General features: G+C 40.5%; 3 protein-coding genes across 3 annotated transcripts in view; 2 read left to right on the plus strand and 1 right to left on the minus strand.

Annotated features, from left to right (window-relative positions):
- LOC135624722 (uncharacterized) overlaps positions 1–1,506 on the plus strand; it is a 3,730-nt gene extending 2,224 nt beyond the window's left edge. Inside the window, exons 3-4 of the mRNA XM_065128621.1 lie at positions 744–1,021; positions 1,117–1,506. Coding sequence (XP_064984693.1) covers positions 744–1,021; positions 1,117–1,224 — 386 coding nt within the window. The 3' untranslated portion in view covers positions 1,225–1,506. The remainder of the gene's footprint in view (positions 1–743; positions 1,022–1,116) is intronic.
- Positions 1,507–4,997: 3,491 nt separating this feature from the next.
- On the plus strand, positions 4,998–8,701 carry LOC135624723 (tubulin beta-4 chain). Its single transcript, XM_065128622.1, has 4 exons — positions 4,998–5,130; positions 5,624–6,023; positions 6,383–6,652; positions 7,804–8,701. The coding sequence occupies exons 2-4, from the start codon at positions 5,630–5,632 to the stop codon at positions 8,481–8,483; spliced, it is 1,344 nt and encodes a 447-aa protein (XP_064984694.1). The 5' UTR covers positions 4,998–5,130; positions 5,624–5,629; the 3' UTR covers positions 8,484–8,701.
- Positions 8,702–9,410: 709 nt separating this feature from the next.
- On the minus strand, positions 9,411–13,186 carry LOC104000611 (probable mediator of RNA polymerase II transcription subunit 26b). The gene is made up of 9 exons (XM_009422695.3): positions 12,232–13,186; positions 11,912–11,980; positions 11,694–11,776; positions 11,142–11,194; positions 10,943–11,061; positions 10,817–10,844; positions 10,312–10,721; positions 10,151–10,241; positions 9,411–10,057 (listed from the first exon to the last, which is right to left on the minus strand). Exons 1-9 carry the CDS (start codon positions 12,652–12,654, stop codon positions 9,924–9,926), a joined length of 1,410 nt encoding a protein of 469 aa, XP_009420970.2. The 5' UTR covers positions 12,655–13,186; the 3' UTR covers positions 9,411–9,923.
- Positions 13,187–14,752: the final 1,566 nt, after the last annotated feature.

Consider the following 14,752-nt stretch of genomic DNA (forward strand, 5'->3'; position numbering starts at 1 on the left):
AGAACTTATCCCTCTCTTGCCATGTCTCAGAATGAGTAATGTTTTACATTCCCTTGTTCCATGTACTCAATTGATCCACGCTCAAAGTTTTAGTGTGTCATTTAATTTTAAACATTCCCATATTAGTTTGCTTATGCTTGATTTTTTACATCAGTGTATCAGATAGCATGTGGAACTGAGAAGTATGATCTGGCAAGACCTATTCCTGATACACTGCTTGGCCAGGATTGACTGGTCTATTAGACTGAATTGGCCTTAATTGTTCTTTTTAAATGATATATGCATGAAAATAACATTTAGCATGTTTTAGAATTTATGATAGGAGGGAGGGAGAGAGATATTCCTTTGGAAGGATATCTGCATGAACATAACATTTTAGCATGTTCTACAATATATCTGAATTTTGTTTATTGGTTTTCATTTTTGCGTGTATTTGAATGTATACATAAATGTAGCAGTTTTACGTGCACGCTAGTCCATTCCTGTACTGGTACAGTGTATATGGAACTCACAAATGGACACCAATAGACCGCTGCTTAGAGAAAAATCTTGACTTATGCAGGCAAACTATTACTTATTTTGTATGGTTATTCTGCAAACTTTAGCAAGTTACTGGCGTTTCTTCTTGAATGTTTTTGGAAATGCTTTAGTTCATTCGGGATAGGATGTGTGTTGTGCAGCTTACACTTTGGTCGAATGATCTTGCTAACTTCTATTTCCAATTTCTGATTTATGATTTGCAGAAAGACAAAAGGAAAAAATAGACCCTATTCTGGATTGGGTGCAATCAGAATTTGGTTTTAAACCGGTAGTGTATACCAGCTTTTTTGGGGGCAAGCAGGATGATTGTCTTGCTAAGGCTATTGAACACGTTCTAAAGGAAACAAATGACTTTGAATTAACTGCAATTGATGCTATGGCTGCTGCGGCACATTCTTTGGTTATTCCTCTTGGAATTTTTCGTGGGAGGTTAGGAATTGAGGAAGCCATCGAGTTGATAAGGCTAGAAGAGGATTTACAGGTTCCTAGAAGCATTAGTTCTCGCATCAGTTAGTCTGATTCGTCACTGCTGAGTTCTCAATCCTCAATTTGCTGTATTGTTGTTTATTCCTTCAGGTAGACAAATGGGGCCTGGTTGAAGGAGGCCATGATGTTGATATTGCTGATCTCAAGGTGCAAATCTCATCTGCCACTGTGCTTCTTGGGCTTTCAAAGTTGACGTGATTATGCTCCAATATCTAGTGTTATACAGCCCCTCATCCATCTGGCAATGCGAAAGAGCTTCTGCAAACTTTGAGTTACCTTTTTATTCCTTCTTCCCAGAAATCACCTTGTAATCTATAATGTGCTTGTTGCTGCGTCAACAAGCAGACCAGTTTGATTGCACTATCAAATAACCTGTTTCCTTGGTATCTCGAACTGGTGCCAAGCCATCTGATTTGGCTGTTTGAGAGATTCTGACATTCTTGTATCAAATGTGTTTGAATGTGGATGACTTTTGTTCTATTTTGAATCATTTGACAAGATTTGATAGTGCCTTTTCATCTCCATATTTAAAGCAGATTAATCTGGACATTTAATTAGGTTAAAGTTTTCTGAGAGCTCCTGCTGTGCAAGACATGTATCAGCTATGTGAGCAGGATTCTGCTGTGCAAGGAGATGAATCAGTAATAGTTCCTGTAACCACACCTTACATGGGTCATTATCCATGATTACAACAATTGCATTCATGCAGGTTGTCAACACTCAAAAAGTTCCACCATCCTATTATTCAACCCTAAATCTCCTACTGCCCAAACTCACATCAAATACATGGCAGTCACCTGTGAACCAGATATGTACGAAAAGAGTAAGAGATTCAAACAAACATGTAATCTTCCAGAGACAACCTCCTGGAGAATATTGAACACTGTACACCTCAAAGAATATTGCTGAATCTGTAAGCATTGCCATGTAGCAACTCATGCAAGTTTTTCTTCCAACTATGCTTGGAACATTGCTTCTTTTCCAAGGCACTAGGCATGTTACTGAACAAAGGACAAGAGGAAAAGATGGAAAAGGGACTTGATGACCTATCTAATTAGACCATAACCTGTTTTCTTTTAGTGGCAATTACCTCCTCAGTTTCTTGTTGAATCCCAAAACTTCAAAGTTGAAAGTATTTCTACTTTGTGTCAATAATCTTCAAGTCCTCATGAGTAAAGAAATGACTGACAATTGTGAGGTGATTATGCCTACTATACTCATGTTGACTACACAACTCCCAGCCAACTCAAACATGGGAGTAGCTCTGAGTTTTGAGGTGTCAAAAGTAGCATCACTATTTAATTTATTTCTCACCCACTCATTTCTTGAATTCATAAAAGTTTGACAGCAGAATCAAAGGATGTCACTGTGAACCTAATCAGACTTCAATGAGGATGAGAATAAATTTCACATGATTATGCCAGGGATCAGACAAGGAACTCCTTGTTCATGAGCTAACACTGCCGACATTACAACACTCATCATGAATGCCTAAGCAAAACTCTAGTAATCAATTATTGGAAATAATCAATCCATATGCTTTCTATTGTTCTTTGTCTTTAATCAATAATCCCTCTTCCTACTGATCATGATGCACGACTGTACAATGCAGTCCCACCAAAGAAGGGGACACTGGACATTTCAACTATAGGATCTTCTTTTACCTCAAAGAAAATGCATTCTCTAGTGCATCTGCAATAGAAAGAAAAGATCTAATTCTCTTTAGCAATTAATCACCCCACCATAGCTGGAGTAGCTTTGTCATGATGATGCTTAATTAGACATGAAGAGGGAAGCTTAGTTATGATGTCCCCTTCAAAAGCACTACCAGTACATTATCTGGATTTTGTTTGCCGACAGTCGTATCTTCTCATTGTTGCAGAATCTACATTCATAAATATATGGCCATCATTGTATTACAGCAATGCCAAATGACATTACATCTGTGATGCCATCTAAGTCGAAGTCCAAACAGAAATATCTATGAAAATTACTGTGAAGTAATATTGGCTACAAATTGCCCAGTGGTGACAGTGAGATTAAGATGGCCAACCTTCAAGGTGAGACTTCCCTCACCAGTGACAAGTATTGCAAGAATGGAACTGCTAATTGTTCTGCAGATATAAAGGCTTTCCAGAGAATTTGTGATGGCATTACAAAGGCATCCAAGGTTTGGCAAGCCAAGTCAGGAACATGCTGCCCTGCAAAATATGATGATCTATTGTCCCGGACATTACCGAGTAGTCAAGCTATCAGATGAAGACACAAGTCGATGCTCAGCAAAATCCATTGATGAATGGTATTAAGATTTGATTCTAAAGTTCATGAAGGATGCATGGTAGATGGTTGTGTACCTCAAATAGTATATAGGAGAAGACTACTTGCTCTGGCTCAAAAATACAAGTAATGTCTCCACTTGATCACTTGTCTCTTCAGTGAGATTGAAAGCTACAAGCATCACATCACATGTAAGTTCTTTGGATATAGACCTAAGACAACCTGTAGCCTATGATTCCATGTGTTACAGTGCTATTGGATCAATTGTTCACCCCATAAATACAAGTTGAATGCATCACAATTTGGGGTATCCAAAAAGTCACTGAAAACATTGGTCAGTAGGCACAGTAGGAAAGGAATAGAAGTCTGATAGATAAATCCTCTACTGCAACAAGTCAAACATGTTACAGCTATCTGGAAATTTAAATCCTTTCCCACCCCTCATTCATGCAAGCTTGTGACATGGCACTGCCTTGACAAAACTGCAGGAACAGAAGTCTCGGCAGTGCATGATTGCCAATTGAAGTCATCAATATGCTTAAATTCTAAACCACGCAAAGATCTGAAGGTGATCCAACAGCCAACTCCCCTCAGCTTTCTCTATCCACTTGACATATCAACCATGGCTGGATTATTCAATGTCAGCAGCTAATGGATAAACAACAGCAGTAGAGATCCAGAGCTGATCCGAAGAAACCAATGAGAGAGCAGGGTGGGGTGAGAGGCAGACCACATGGGTGCCATGTCTCCTCTCCTGTGAGACTGCTGACAAAGACTTGGCTGCTGTTTGTTTGTCTTCTTCCATGGTACCACCCTCTTCAAAGGGTCACTGCTATCACAGCCGAAGAGTGAAGAAACGTCTCCATGAGGGACCAAACTCTCCTCCTCTCACCAAGCTTTTGTGTGAAGGTGAAGTTAGAACACAAAGTTCCATTGACATCTGGAATCAAAACTTTCACCGCAGTTAAAAAAGCTCATCGAGTACTCCACATTTGAATGCTGAGCTACATAGATCTGCTACAGTTGTCCTTGGATAGTTAATGAGTCCACAGCAATTGGCTACAAGCAAGATGTCATGATCCTTAAAGTGAAAGCTTAAACCCAAAAAAAAGATAAAAGGAGAGAAAGGTAGAAGCAAGAACAGTTGATTGGATAAGCCCACCACGCGAGAAAACATCATTCTAGCCAACACTACTTTGTTTGCTTCAGCTCTTCTGTAGTTTTTACTGTTTTCCAAGGCAAATTTATATGAGCAAAATATAATATCATATATATATATATATATATATATATATATATATATCAATATATAAAACCAAGCTTACCATCAGCCACACTATATTAATCTCGTCCAATTAGTTAATTAATTAGGCCAATAATCTTTCACATGTATTGAAGGAAACAATGCATCTAGACCGTTCAACTTCAAATCCACGGCTCCAGATCAAGCCGATGCCTGTCGAGACGAGACGACGCTGCAGCGGGACTGCCACGTAATCACGGAGTTACCCCGGAATTAACGGAGGATAGACCGGCTATTTTGGATTGCTTGTAAGGGCATTATTGTCATTTAGGGATTTAAATTTCAAAACATTTGGTCCCTACCTGAGACCGACTATAGGGACCGTCCGATTCACCCATCGTACGGCATCCGAAGGCGGTAAATGAGAAGGAAAGGGAAGGGACTGTGGCCATCGGATTCCTTCCCCATCACCTATATATACACCTCGAGGGTTCCGCCTCTTCCGGAGCGCGTCAAAGCCGTCCCCTCCTCCTCCGCTCTCTGTGTACACCGTTTGAAGCACCCCGATCTCCTCGTTCTCGCCAGTAAGCCCTCCATTTCGCGATCGATTCTTAGATCTTGCTGTATCGAGTTCATTTTCCGACGGATCTTGCGATCGTTGTGGTGAACGATTCGTTCCGATCCTGAGAAACCAGAAATTTGGTTGATCTGCCTTCTCCGTCTCTTAATTTGAGTGCATTTCTGGTTTTACGTTCGTTTCCTTGAGATCGTTCTTTGATTCGTTAATGTAATGGGTTTGAGTTACTGCATGACATCACAGTCGTCGTGGATCATCTCGTGTAGATGGGTGTTCGACACTGATTCTGATTGATCTGATCTTTGGGATGCTACGGATCTGTGTTCTCGTTTTTTTCGGTTTGTTTGCTGGAGTTCCTGCGGATCCTAGACTTCGCCATCGTGGTGAGGTTCCAGGTCCCAGTTTTAGGAATGCCATGGGTTGTGTTTTCGTAACGGAAGCATAGGATGTAAGTTATATGCACCGTCAGACCTAATTTTACATCCTTGTTTTTGATATAGGGAAAAATGAGAGAAATCCTCCACGTCCAGGGCGGTCAGTGCGGCAACCAGATCGGATCAAAGTTCTGGGAAGTTGTGTGTGATGAGCATGGGATAGATCCCACTGGGAGGTACACTGGGTCGTCAGATCTCCAATTGGAACGCATAAATGTGTACTACAATGAGGCCTCTTGCGGGAGGTTTGTTCCCAGGGCGGTGCTGATGGATCTGGAGCCTGGCACTATGGACAGCATTCGAACTGGGCCATATGGCCAGATCTTCCGCCCTGATAACTTTGTCTTTGGTCAGTCTGGAGCTGGAAACAACTGGGCGAAGGGTCACTACACTGAGGGAGCCGAGCTCATTGACTCTGTTCTTGATGTGGTGAGGAAGGAGGCCGAGAACTGTGACTGCCTTCAGGGTATAGTTACCTTCTCTTTTATTTATGTATTGTCACGGGACATCTCAAATCCCTTACTTTTCATTTTTAATGTCTGATCTGCCTTACTTTGACCCAAAAAAAATCTGATATCGTTGCTCGTCATGATTTTGGTTAGAATTATTATTCTAGACAAAGTTCAGAGCGAACTCAGCACTTTGATCACCTTGAGCTTCTCTTTCATCATAGAAATGCATATAATCTCCAGAATTTTTTTGTTATTTTAATACTGATCTGATATTTTCATTATGTTTTAATTGTCACAGGCTTGTTTATTTAACGTATTATCACTTAAAAGACCCTTTGCATAGCATTTCTCGTATTTGCAATTTTGTTTTCAGGATTCCAAGTGTGCCACTCTCTTGGTGGAGGAACTGGCTCCGGAATGGGAACACTTTTAATATCAAAGATCAGGGAGGAGTACCCGGATCGGATGATGCTCACCTTCTCTGTTTTCCCTTCCCCCAAGGTTTCTGACACAGTTGTGGAACCCTACAATGCAACACTTTCTGTCCACCAGTTAGTTGAGAATGCGGATGAATGCATGGTGCTGGACAATGAGGCACTTTATGATATCTGCTTCCGTACTCTCAAGCTAACCACTCCCAGCTGTAAGTCAGACCATTTAATTATTATCAGTTTTATTATTGGGAAACAAGATACCACTGTCGGTGACACTATTTATGTGAGCTTAATTGGATTCATTTTCTTCATAATCATGGCACTTCTTAATGTGATTCATTTTCTTGATAATGACAGAACATCTGATGGTTATGTCTCGAGACAATGACACAGGATATAATATATTGATCAAAATCAGTATTGTTTCATATGGTTAGTTGGGTGGTGGGATCAAAATCAGTATCGAGTGCCCTGCCGCAGCACTCGATGAGAAACAAAAGTTAATGCCTCTTCTTTTGCAATAAACATTAGATGTTTAGGGGTCCCATCTATTGATGTTTGAACAAAGTTCTAGTTTCACGTTTTCCACTTCAAGGAAGATCTTCTTGGACTTATGATTTTCAAAATAAGTTATCATGGCATTACTTTTTTCCTTCTGTCATCTTTCCTTGGTATTTGCTGAAGGGACCCTGTTTTTCAGCTCTGTTGCATAAAACTAAATGCAGAGATACTTTAGGTAGGTTATAAGAAACTGATTAGACCTATCTATTGAGTCAAATCAGATGCCTTTTGACAGGCATTAATCATCGAGTCATAGTTTTTATTTGCATCAGATTTCCTTGATTGTTATAGATGACTAGAAAGTAGAGTAATCCTTGTTTGCTAAAGTTGCCTGGGGACATAAGTTAACAATATTTTCCAGATTCTTGGAAAAATTAATAGGTCATGTACAGAGAGTCACATCAATCATGGATTGTCTAACTTGTTCCTTCTTCTGATTGGTGCCAGTCTTTACATGGCATCATCTGCTACATGTGATGTCGGCTTGAGCTTCGGTAAGTATACTAAAAGTATTGGATTTCCCATATGTTCTTTAGCAACTTGAATCAAATGGAAAAGAAAGAAGTAGCTCCTGATAACCTTGTAAACTTGATGTTACTTTGTTACACTCGTTTAAAATTCTTTTTATAGGTTGATTTTGTAATTTATGTGTTGAACACCAATTCCTCTGACGATCCTTATTGTGTATGGACTTTTTCTATGTTTGCTATGTTGACTATAATGCATTGCCTTTATATGATATATTTACTTTTGGGCTAAAATGACACTTGAAAAATTAATTTTTGTTTGCTGTCATCAGTCGGAGACCTAAACCACTTGATATCGGCAACCATGAGTGGCGTCACATGTTGCCTTCGGTTCCCTGGGCAATTGAATTCTGACCTCCGAAAGCTGGCTGTGAATCTGATCCCCTTCCCTCGCCTCCACTTCTTTATGGTCGGTTTTGCACCCTTGACCTCTCGCGGATCACAGCAGTACCGTGCCCTGACCGTCCCCGAGCTCACTCAACAAATGTGGGATTCTAAGAACATGATGTGTGCTGCAGATCCGCGCCATGGTCGGTATCTCACAGCCTCCGCTATGTTCAGAGGCAAGATGAGCACCAAAGAAGTCGACGAGCAGATGATCAACGTCCAGAACAAGAACTCATCCTACTTCGTGGAGTGGATTCCCAACAATGTGAAGTCTAGTGTTTGTGACATACCACCTAGGGGCCTCTCTATGGCGTCCACCTTCATTGGCAATTCAACCTCAATCCAGGAGATGTTCAGGAGGGTCAGCGAGCAGTTCACTGCCATGTTTAGGAGGAAGGCTTTCTTGCACTGGTACACTGGGGAGGGTATGGACGAGATGGAGTTCACCGAGGCCGAGAGCAACATGAATGACCTCGTCTCGGAGTACCAGCAGTATCAGGACGCCACTGCTGACGAGGAAGACGAATACGAGGAGGAGGAAGAAGAAGCAGCCCAGGAGATCTGAGTTGCAGGATAAAGAAGTTGCTCTCGTAAGCCATTATTCTGTGGTAATCTGCGCGAGTAGTTGTAGGTTATTTCCTATCCTGTTTGCATTTCTATGTTACTCTGCACTTTGTAGTAGGTAATCTATCTTAAGCTGCTGCTGCGATATGGCCTATTGTTTTATATATGCATAATGTATGAAAAAGAGTCAGACCGTCGTCCTTTCAGTACGGTTAATTACATTGATACGTTGTCAGTCATTAAGTTCCGTGAAAACCAATACTCTTCATTAGTTTAAAAAATAAAATATTCGCTACACATATATTCTTATATCATTAATATTAATTATCTCACATCTTTTGTTAATAATATATCCATAAAATCTTAATTTTTTTAATCAAATTAAAAATAAGCTTAAAATCGCAATATTAAATCAGATAGACAGACAGCTGGAAAGTGTCGGCAGCTCTGAGAGACGTATAAAACTTTTAGAAAGGATGGATGTGATGACTAGATGTTCACCGAGGCCGAAAGTTTCACTTTTAACCTTCGGGGCCAAAAGTATGGAACAAAAAGGGTCCCACCGAGGGCGGTGACAAAAAGACTACTAAAGCTGTCAAAATGATGGAATAAATGCCGAAAGCAGTGCCCCACCGCACTTGAGAAGATTTCTCAAGTACAGTTTTCAGTCTTAGAACAATGATTAGCTTTACAGTTTCCTTCAAAAGATTTCTCACCTACAATTTATGAATTGAGGAGCATTCTTCCTTTCCAATAATCTCTGTAAAGATCTATCCTTCCTCCTCTTTATTCCAAAAGATTTCTCTCACAGGTACAATGAACAAAATGAGTCTTTTCTTGTCTCTTAAGCAATTAGCTTGAAATCAAGGAATGGAATGCATGATATAATCATTGTGATAGATAGATAACACAGATTGGCCAGAAGAAAGAAATCAAAATCCAAATAAGGAGACCTAGTCACCCTCGTATCTTTCGGTTCTCAAATAAAAAGGAATGCTTACTCAACAAGCTGACCAATAATAAGAATTCAATTGTCCTTGTTCCTCTGTGACAAAAGGAATTCTTAACCTTCAAAACATCAACAGAACCAATAAGCAAAGACACTGCTGCTTCTTTTACATAAGAGAGAAACCAGGCAGATGCATTCTAATGGAAAACCTAAAGTATCTTTCACAAAATTGGACTTCTTCCTTAGGGTTCTGTTTCTTTTCTTCTTTTTTTTTTTTTTTTTTTGAACTTCTCACTGTCCCCTTTATCGAACGAACTGTATGATTAATATGTTTGAAGTCTATGCTACAAGAATTCCCTCTCCTTTTGTCAATTTCTTTTTTTTTTTTTTAGTCTTTTCACGGAACTCTTCCGATAAATACAATCCGCAACTTGGCTTCCACTAAAGAAAAAGGAAGGTCTAAAGCAACCAGAAAGTTATTCTATCTGAAAGTTAACTGAACTGGTGCCTACTATTTGCTGAACTCCTAATGAGGTTTCTGGATTTCATCACTGACTGCCCACTGTTATGTGCTTGCCTTGGAATGTCTTGCAACTCCATTACTTGTATCGTCCGCTGCCTTTTAGCTGCATCGTGTTAACGACAAATAAGCCACTAAATATACACACAAAAAAGGCCAATCAAATGGACTAGAATTTTCAGAAAAAAAATTATCATACCATTGTCTGCTTGCTGATAACCTTCATGAAGCTTCCTCTTTGAAACTTCTAGCTTAGCCCGTACTGAAGCTTCTTCAGAGTACTTTGATTTCTGTAGATTAAGACACAGAAATCAGCCTGTCTACCATGTCTCAGATGTTTTAACATCTTGTTAAACTTACATCCTGAAGGATGATTCGTGGCTTCCTCTGAAGGGCAGCAACTTCTTGCTGCTTACTGTGATTCATCTCATTGCCATTCTTCTGCTCAGAGGACAACGTTGATGATCTGCCCGGGCCAGAATCAGGAATTACACGGTTGTTTTGCCTGTTGATCATGACTTGAGGCTTTTCTTGCACAACACAGAGCTCCTGTGGCTTTGTTCGCCTCATGATTGGCTCTTCTCTACCCAAATTCCCTTTTGCTACTTGACTTGCTGACTGCTGTTCTTGCCTCCTCATCTGTTTTTTCTCTTCCAGGACAAGCGGCTTCCTAAGTTCTTGCCTCCTCATCTCTCCCTTCTCTTCTGGAACAACAGGCTGCAGTCGAGGTTGCTGTTTCCTCAATTGCTCGTGCCCATTATTTGTATAATCTACAACAAAATCCAGCGGAAAGATCATAATGATTATTTATAACAGAATAGACCACAGACATGTTAACCGAGCGGTAGGAAAGCCAGCTACTCACTTCCATCCTCATCCATACCGTCAAAGAACTTCACAAATAAACAGCAGGAATGCACACAAAACAATGCCGAATCAGTGAATTTGCAAAAAGTTAAGCGGGAATGCTCAATAAAATTATGTCTCAAACCTTAGAGTTCCGGATGGAAGTAGTTTGAGCAGCAAGAAAAACTCCCTCATCTAATGAAGGACAAGGAATACCTCCTTCCTCATCCACCATACAAGGATTTAAGGAGTCTGGAGAGCTATCTGTGAATTTATTTCAGTCACCCATCAGAGATCTTATCAAATCGACCAATTTCAGACAAGAGGCAAGGAAAAACCTTTACCTGCAATGGCAGCTGTTGCATTGACCCATTCATCAACTAAAACCTTCCAACCACTGCAATTCAAGCAGTGATTCAAACAGTATTAGGCATGTCTTTAAAAGTTGATATGCATCTCTAAACTATATTGAAAACATCCTTATGTATCATCTCCTCTGTCCATGAGCAGTCAGAAGCTGAGAAGATTCAGAAAAATTATGTGCAGCACAGTGTCAAAATCGAACCATACAAAAACATTTCCTGATTTCAGGTTAGTCAGAAATGGTCTTCGACACTGGCAGGATATGAATAATAGATGGATCCTGGGATTTTGTTTCTACAGGTTTCGCACGTAACCATGAGAGATTGAAGTAAACATAATGAATTAACAGTAGTCATCAGAGTAGTCATTTCTTCAGTTCTGAGGGCAAGTAAGCAATTTATCACAAGTATTATAAAATCACTGATATGTATGAAACAAATTATACTTCAGGAAACTAATATCTACATGAAAAACTTCTGCACCACTTTAGTTTGTCAGTTCTAAATATTTCTAAAGAAGTAAAAGGATCTTACTCTATGAGAGCCCTCACAAGGTGGCGAATTTGCTTCAAGTTATGCTTCCGCAGACCATTGACAGCCTTTCCAATTTCAGTTGCCTGAGACTCGAAAGATATCATAAATAAGAACAGCAGAAGCAATCTTGAAGGCATTGCCTCTCAGCAACAAGATGGTGCATCATCACATGAACAAAAAAAAAAAAGAAAATCAAATAATGAATATTGAATTCATACCTTGAGGACTTCGACTGAAAGCTGCATCGACTGCAGCCGCCTCAACAATTCATACAAGAGGCTGTCTGACTGCAAAGCAGCAACAATGATTTTAATCTTCAAGATGACAATTGAAAACAAACAAGAACATTACCATAATCTTGTTCTGAGAGTAGGCCATTACCATAATCTTTCCCAACCACCACCAACAACAACAAAAATCTAATTGATATAATCAAACCAAGTCAACGGCACAAGCTACTGTTCATCTAACCAATGAGAGTATCAGGGAAAGCTCCGACACAACAAAGGAGACAAATTTATTGGAAGATGAGACAAACCTCATCATGGTTGTGTTCAAGGATCTCTTTTATCCTCAAAACCTCTCCTACAGTTTGGCTCTCCTCCTGCACCTCCTCCGTGAGCGCCTCGGCCTCGTCGTAGCTATTATTACTCACGGCCCGATTCAACTCCTCGGGGCCATCGTTGCTGCTATCCACCTTGCTCCCCCTCTCTTTCTCTCCATCCTTCCTGCCGCTGCCGTCCCCCTCGGCTCCTCTCGGCTCCACGCGATCGCACCCCAAACACCGTGGCAGCAGCACCGTGAAGAACTTCTCCACGATCTGATCCCTCCTGCTCTTGAATTCCTGGGGGTAATCGGACGCCGCGACCGCGACGGCTTGCTCTATCACTCCGAAGATATCAGAATTCGCACTTCGGAAGAACTTCCTCCAGTAATCGATCGATCCCGACGAACTCGCCATGGGCGGTTCTCGATCGAAAAGCTACTGCAAGATGGAATTTTGACCCAAGATTGGAGTCTGGGGAAGGAAAGCTCGAACGGAAATCGATCTTTTATTCACACCAAATCCGTTGCAGTAAATTTTTCTTTACACCACCAAATCTTTATCAGGGCATTAACCAAAAGATACGTTTCCTTCAAAAAAAAAAGAAAAAAAAGAAAAAGATCGGATTTTTATTCCCACTGGGCCGAGGTAGGGTTTCAATTAATCGGACCAAGAAAGAGAATCCAAATTTCTTGTCAGAGGAGAGGAAGGTAGAATTCAATCGGCTTATCCAGAGGTAACCGAGACGGGCGTTTGTGATGCCTTCAACGCCAAACCAACTCTCCTCTCTCCATCTCTCTATGGTTAAAATGGATTACTTGTCTTTGTGATTTCCCCCTTTTAGACGAAACCAAATCCCTCAGAACGGGGAAAGAGCAGAGGAAGGACGAAACCAAAAATCCAAAACGCACTCTCCGCTCTCTATCTTTCTCTCTCCCCTCTCTCTATCTCTCTCCATAAACGGAAGAAAAAGTTGGAAAGAGACGGCGAACAAAGCGCAGGGTTTTAAATGGGAGCTTTTTTGTTTCAGTCCCTGTACTATTCGACATTTCCATCAAAGACTCTCGTCCTCCGTACATGCATAAAAATCTCAATTTCTAAGTATATTTGGACTATAAAGAATAATGCAAGTGTTGTTCGCTTCGCTTTTGAATGTTTTCATATTAATCCCTCGCTTTACGATATTTCCTCATCGACCCCTAAAAAGCGAAATATCTAAGACGCCATGGACTGACTTCATGACCCGCCCTCGGCTCCTCTGCACGACAAAATTCGTGCACACATGATCACTGGCACGAATCTTAAAGCAGGTTATATATATATATATATATATATATATATATATATATATATATATATATATATATATATATATAACCTTTTGAGAGTCTCTGTTTCAGGCAACGTTATCATTCTAATTTCCTCTCTCTCTCTCTCTCTCTCTCTAAGAATTTAGTGTTGTACAGCTCTTTGATTCAGTTATCGTAACCATGTTCGGCTCTCCTGTGCATTGCATGGAGTGAAGACAACAGGAATGAGAGGAACTGCAGCATGAACATGTCACAAGTAAAAGAGAGACCTTCGAGGTGATGAACAGTGATGCATCTTTTCTTCCTTGCTGGAGTCCACAATTGCAGGACTACCAACCTCGAAGACCCATCTCAGTCGATGGTCGATTCATCATTCTGTTCATCCTATTAACACAGTGATGCCAAATGATTCATCTAAATAGGTTTCAAGGGAATGCTTGTGATTTTGTGCATCCAGTTTTGCCATGGCTATCCATCAGATCAAATCTGATATGTTGATGAACATAAGGAGCAAGATGAGCAGTGCTATAGGTTTTATGGCCTCTGTTGCCTGCCTAAGTCAAGGATGATGAAATGATGCATCCTTTTTGGCTTCTCCTTCACAGTGGCCACCATTTGTTGTGGCTCCACTGTAGGAGCAGCACAGCTACTGGAGGGAAGACGTTGGAGCATTCTTGATGACCATAAAAGGAGAAGAAGACTGGTGAACAATGATCAGATATTGCAAGCACAATTGGCACTGTCATGCTCACCCAACATCAAATCACAAATGCCATAAGACCATGTGAAGGATGTGGTCCACCTCCTGTTATCTATGCTTGAAAGGTCAAGCACAGGAGACCACATATCATACAGAGGACAGCTACATCACTGAATCCCACCTTCCATTTGATGGAAAGAAGAAAGAAAATGGATTGGGTGTTGTCTTCTTCTTTCTCTGTATGTGTTTCTCCAAGAGATTTCTTGAGATTGGGGCGACACTAGTATCTTTATATCCATGTCAAATGTACTACAGCTCAAATACTAAAAGGAACAGTGACAGGTTTATTAATGTGTAAGAGAGGGACATATGGATGTATGATTTGAACATGCCAAAGGCTTCTCATCAATGAGATGGATAGATCAGCCCAGTTAGATAGATCATTGGGCTGGATTGGGTAAGGATTGATTCAGATTATTTCAAAGCTAACACAAACCTGATTTGC

Source organism: Musa acuminata, chromosome BXJ2-10, assembly GCF_036884655.1.
Source record: "Musa acuminata AAA Group cultivar baxijiao chromosome BXJ2-10, Cavendish_Baxijiao_AAA, whole genome shotgun sequence".
Taxonomy (NCBI): Eukaryota; Viridiplantae; Streptophyta; class Magnoliopsida; order Zingiberales; family Musaceae; genus Musa; species Musa acuminata.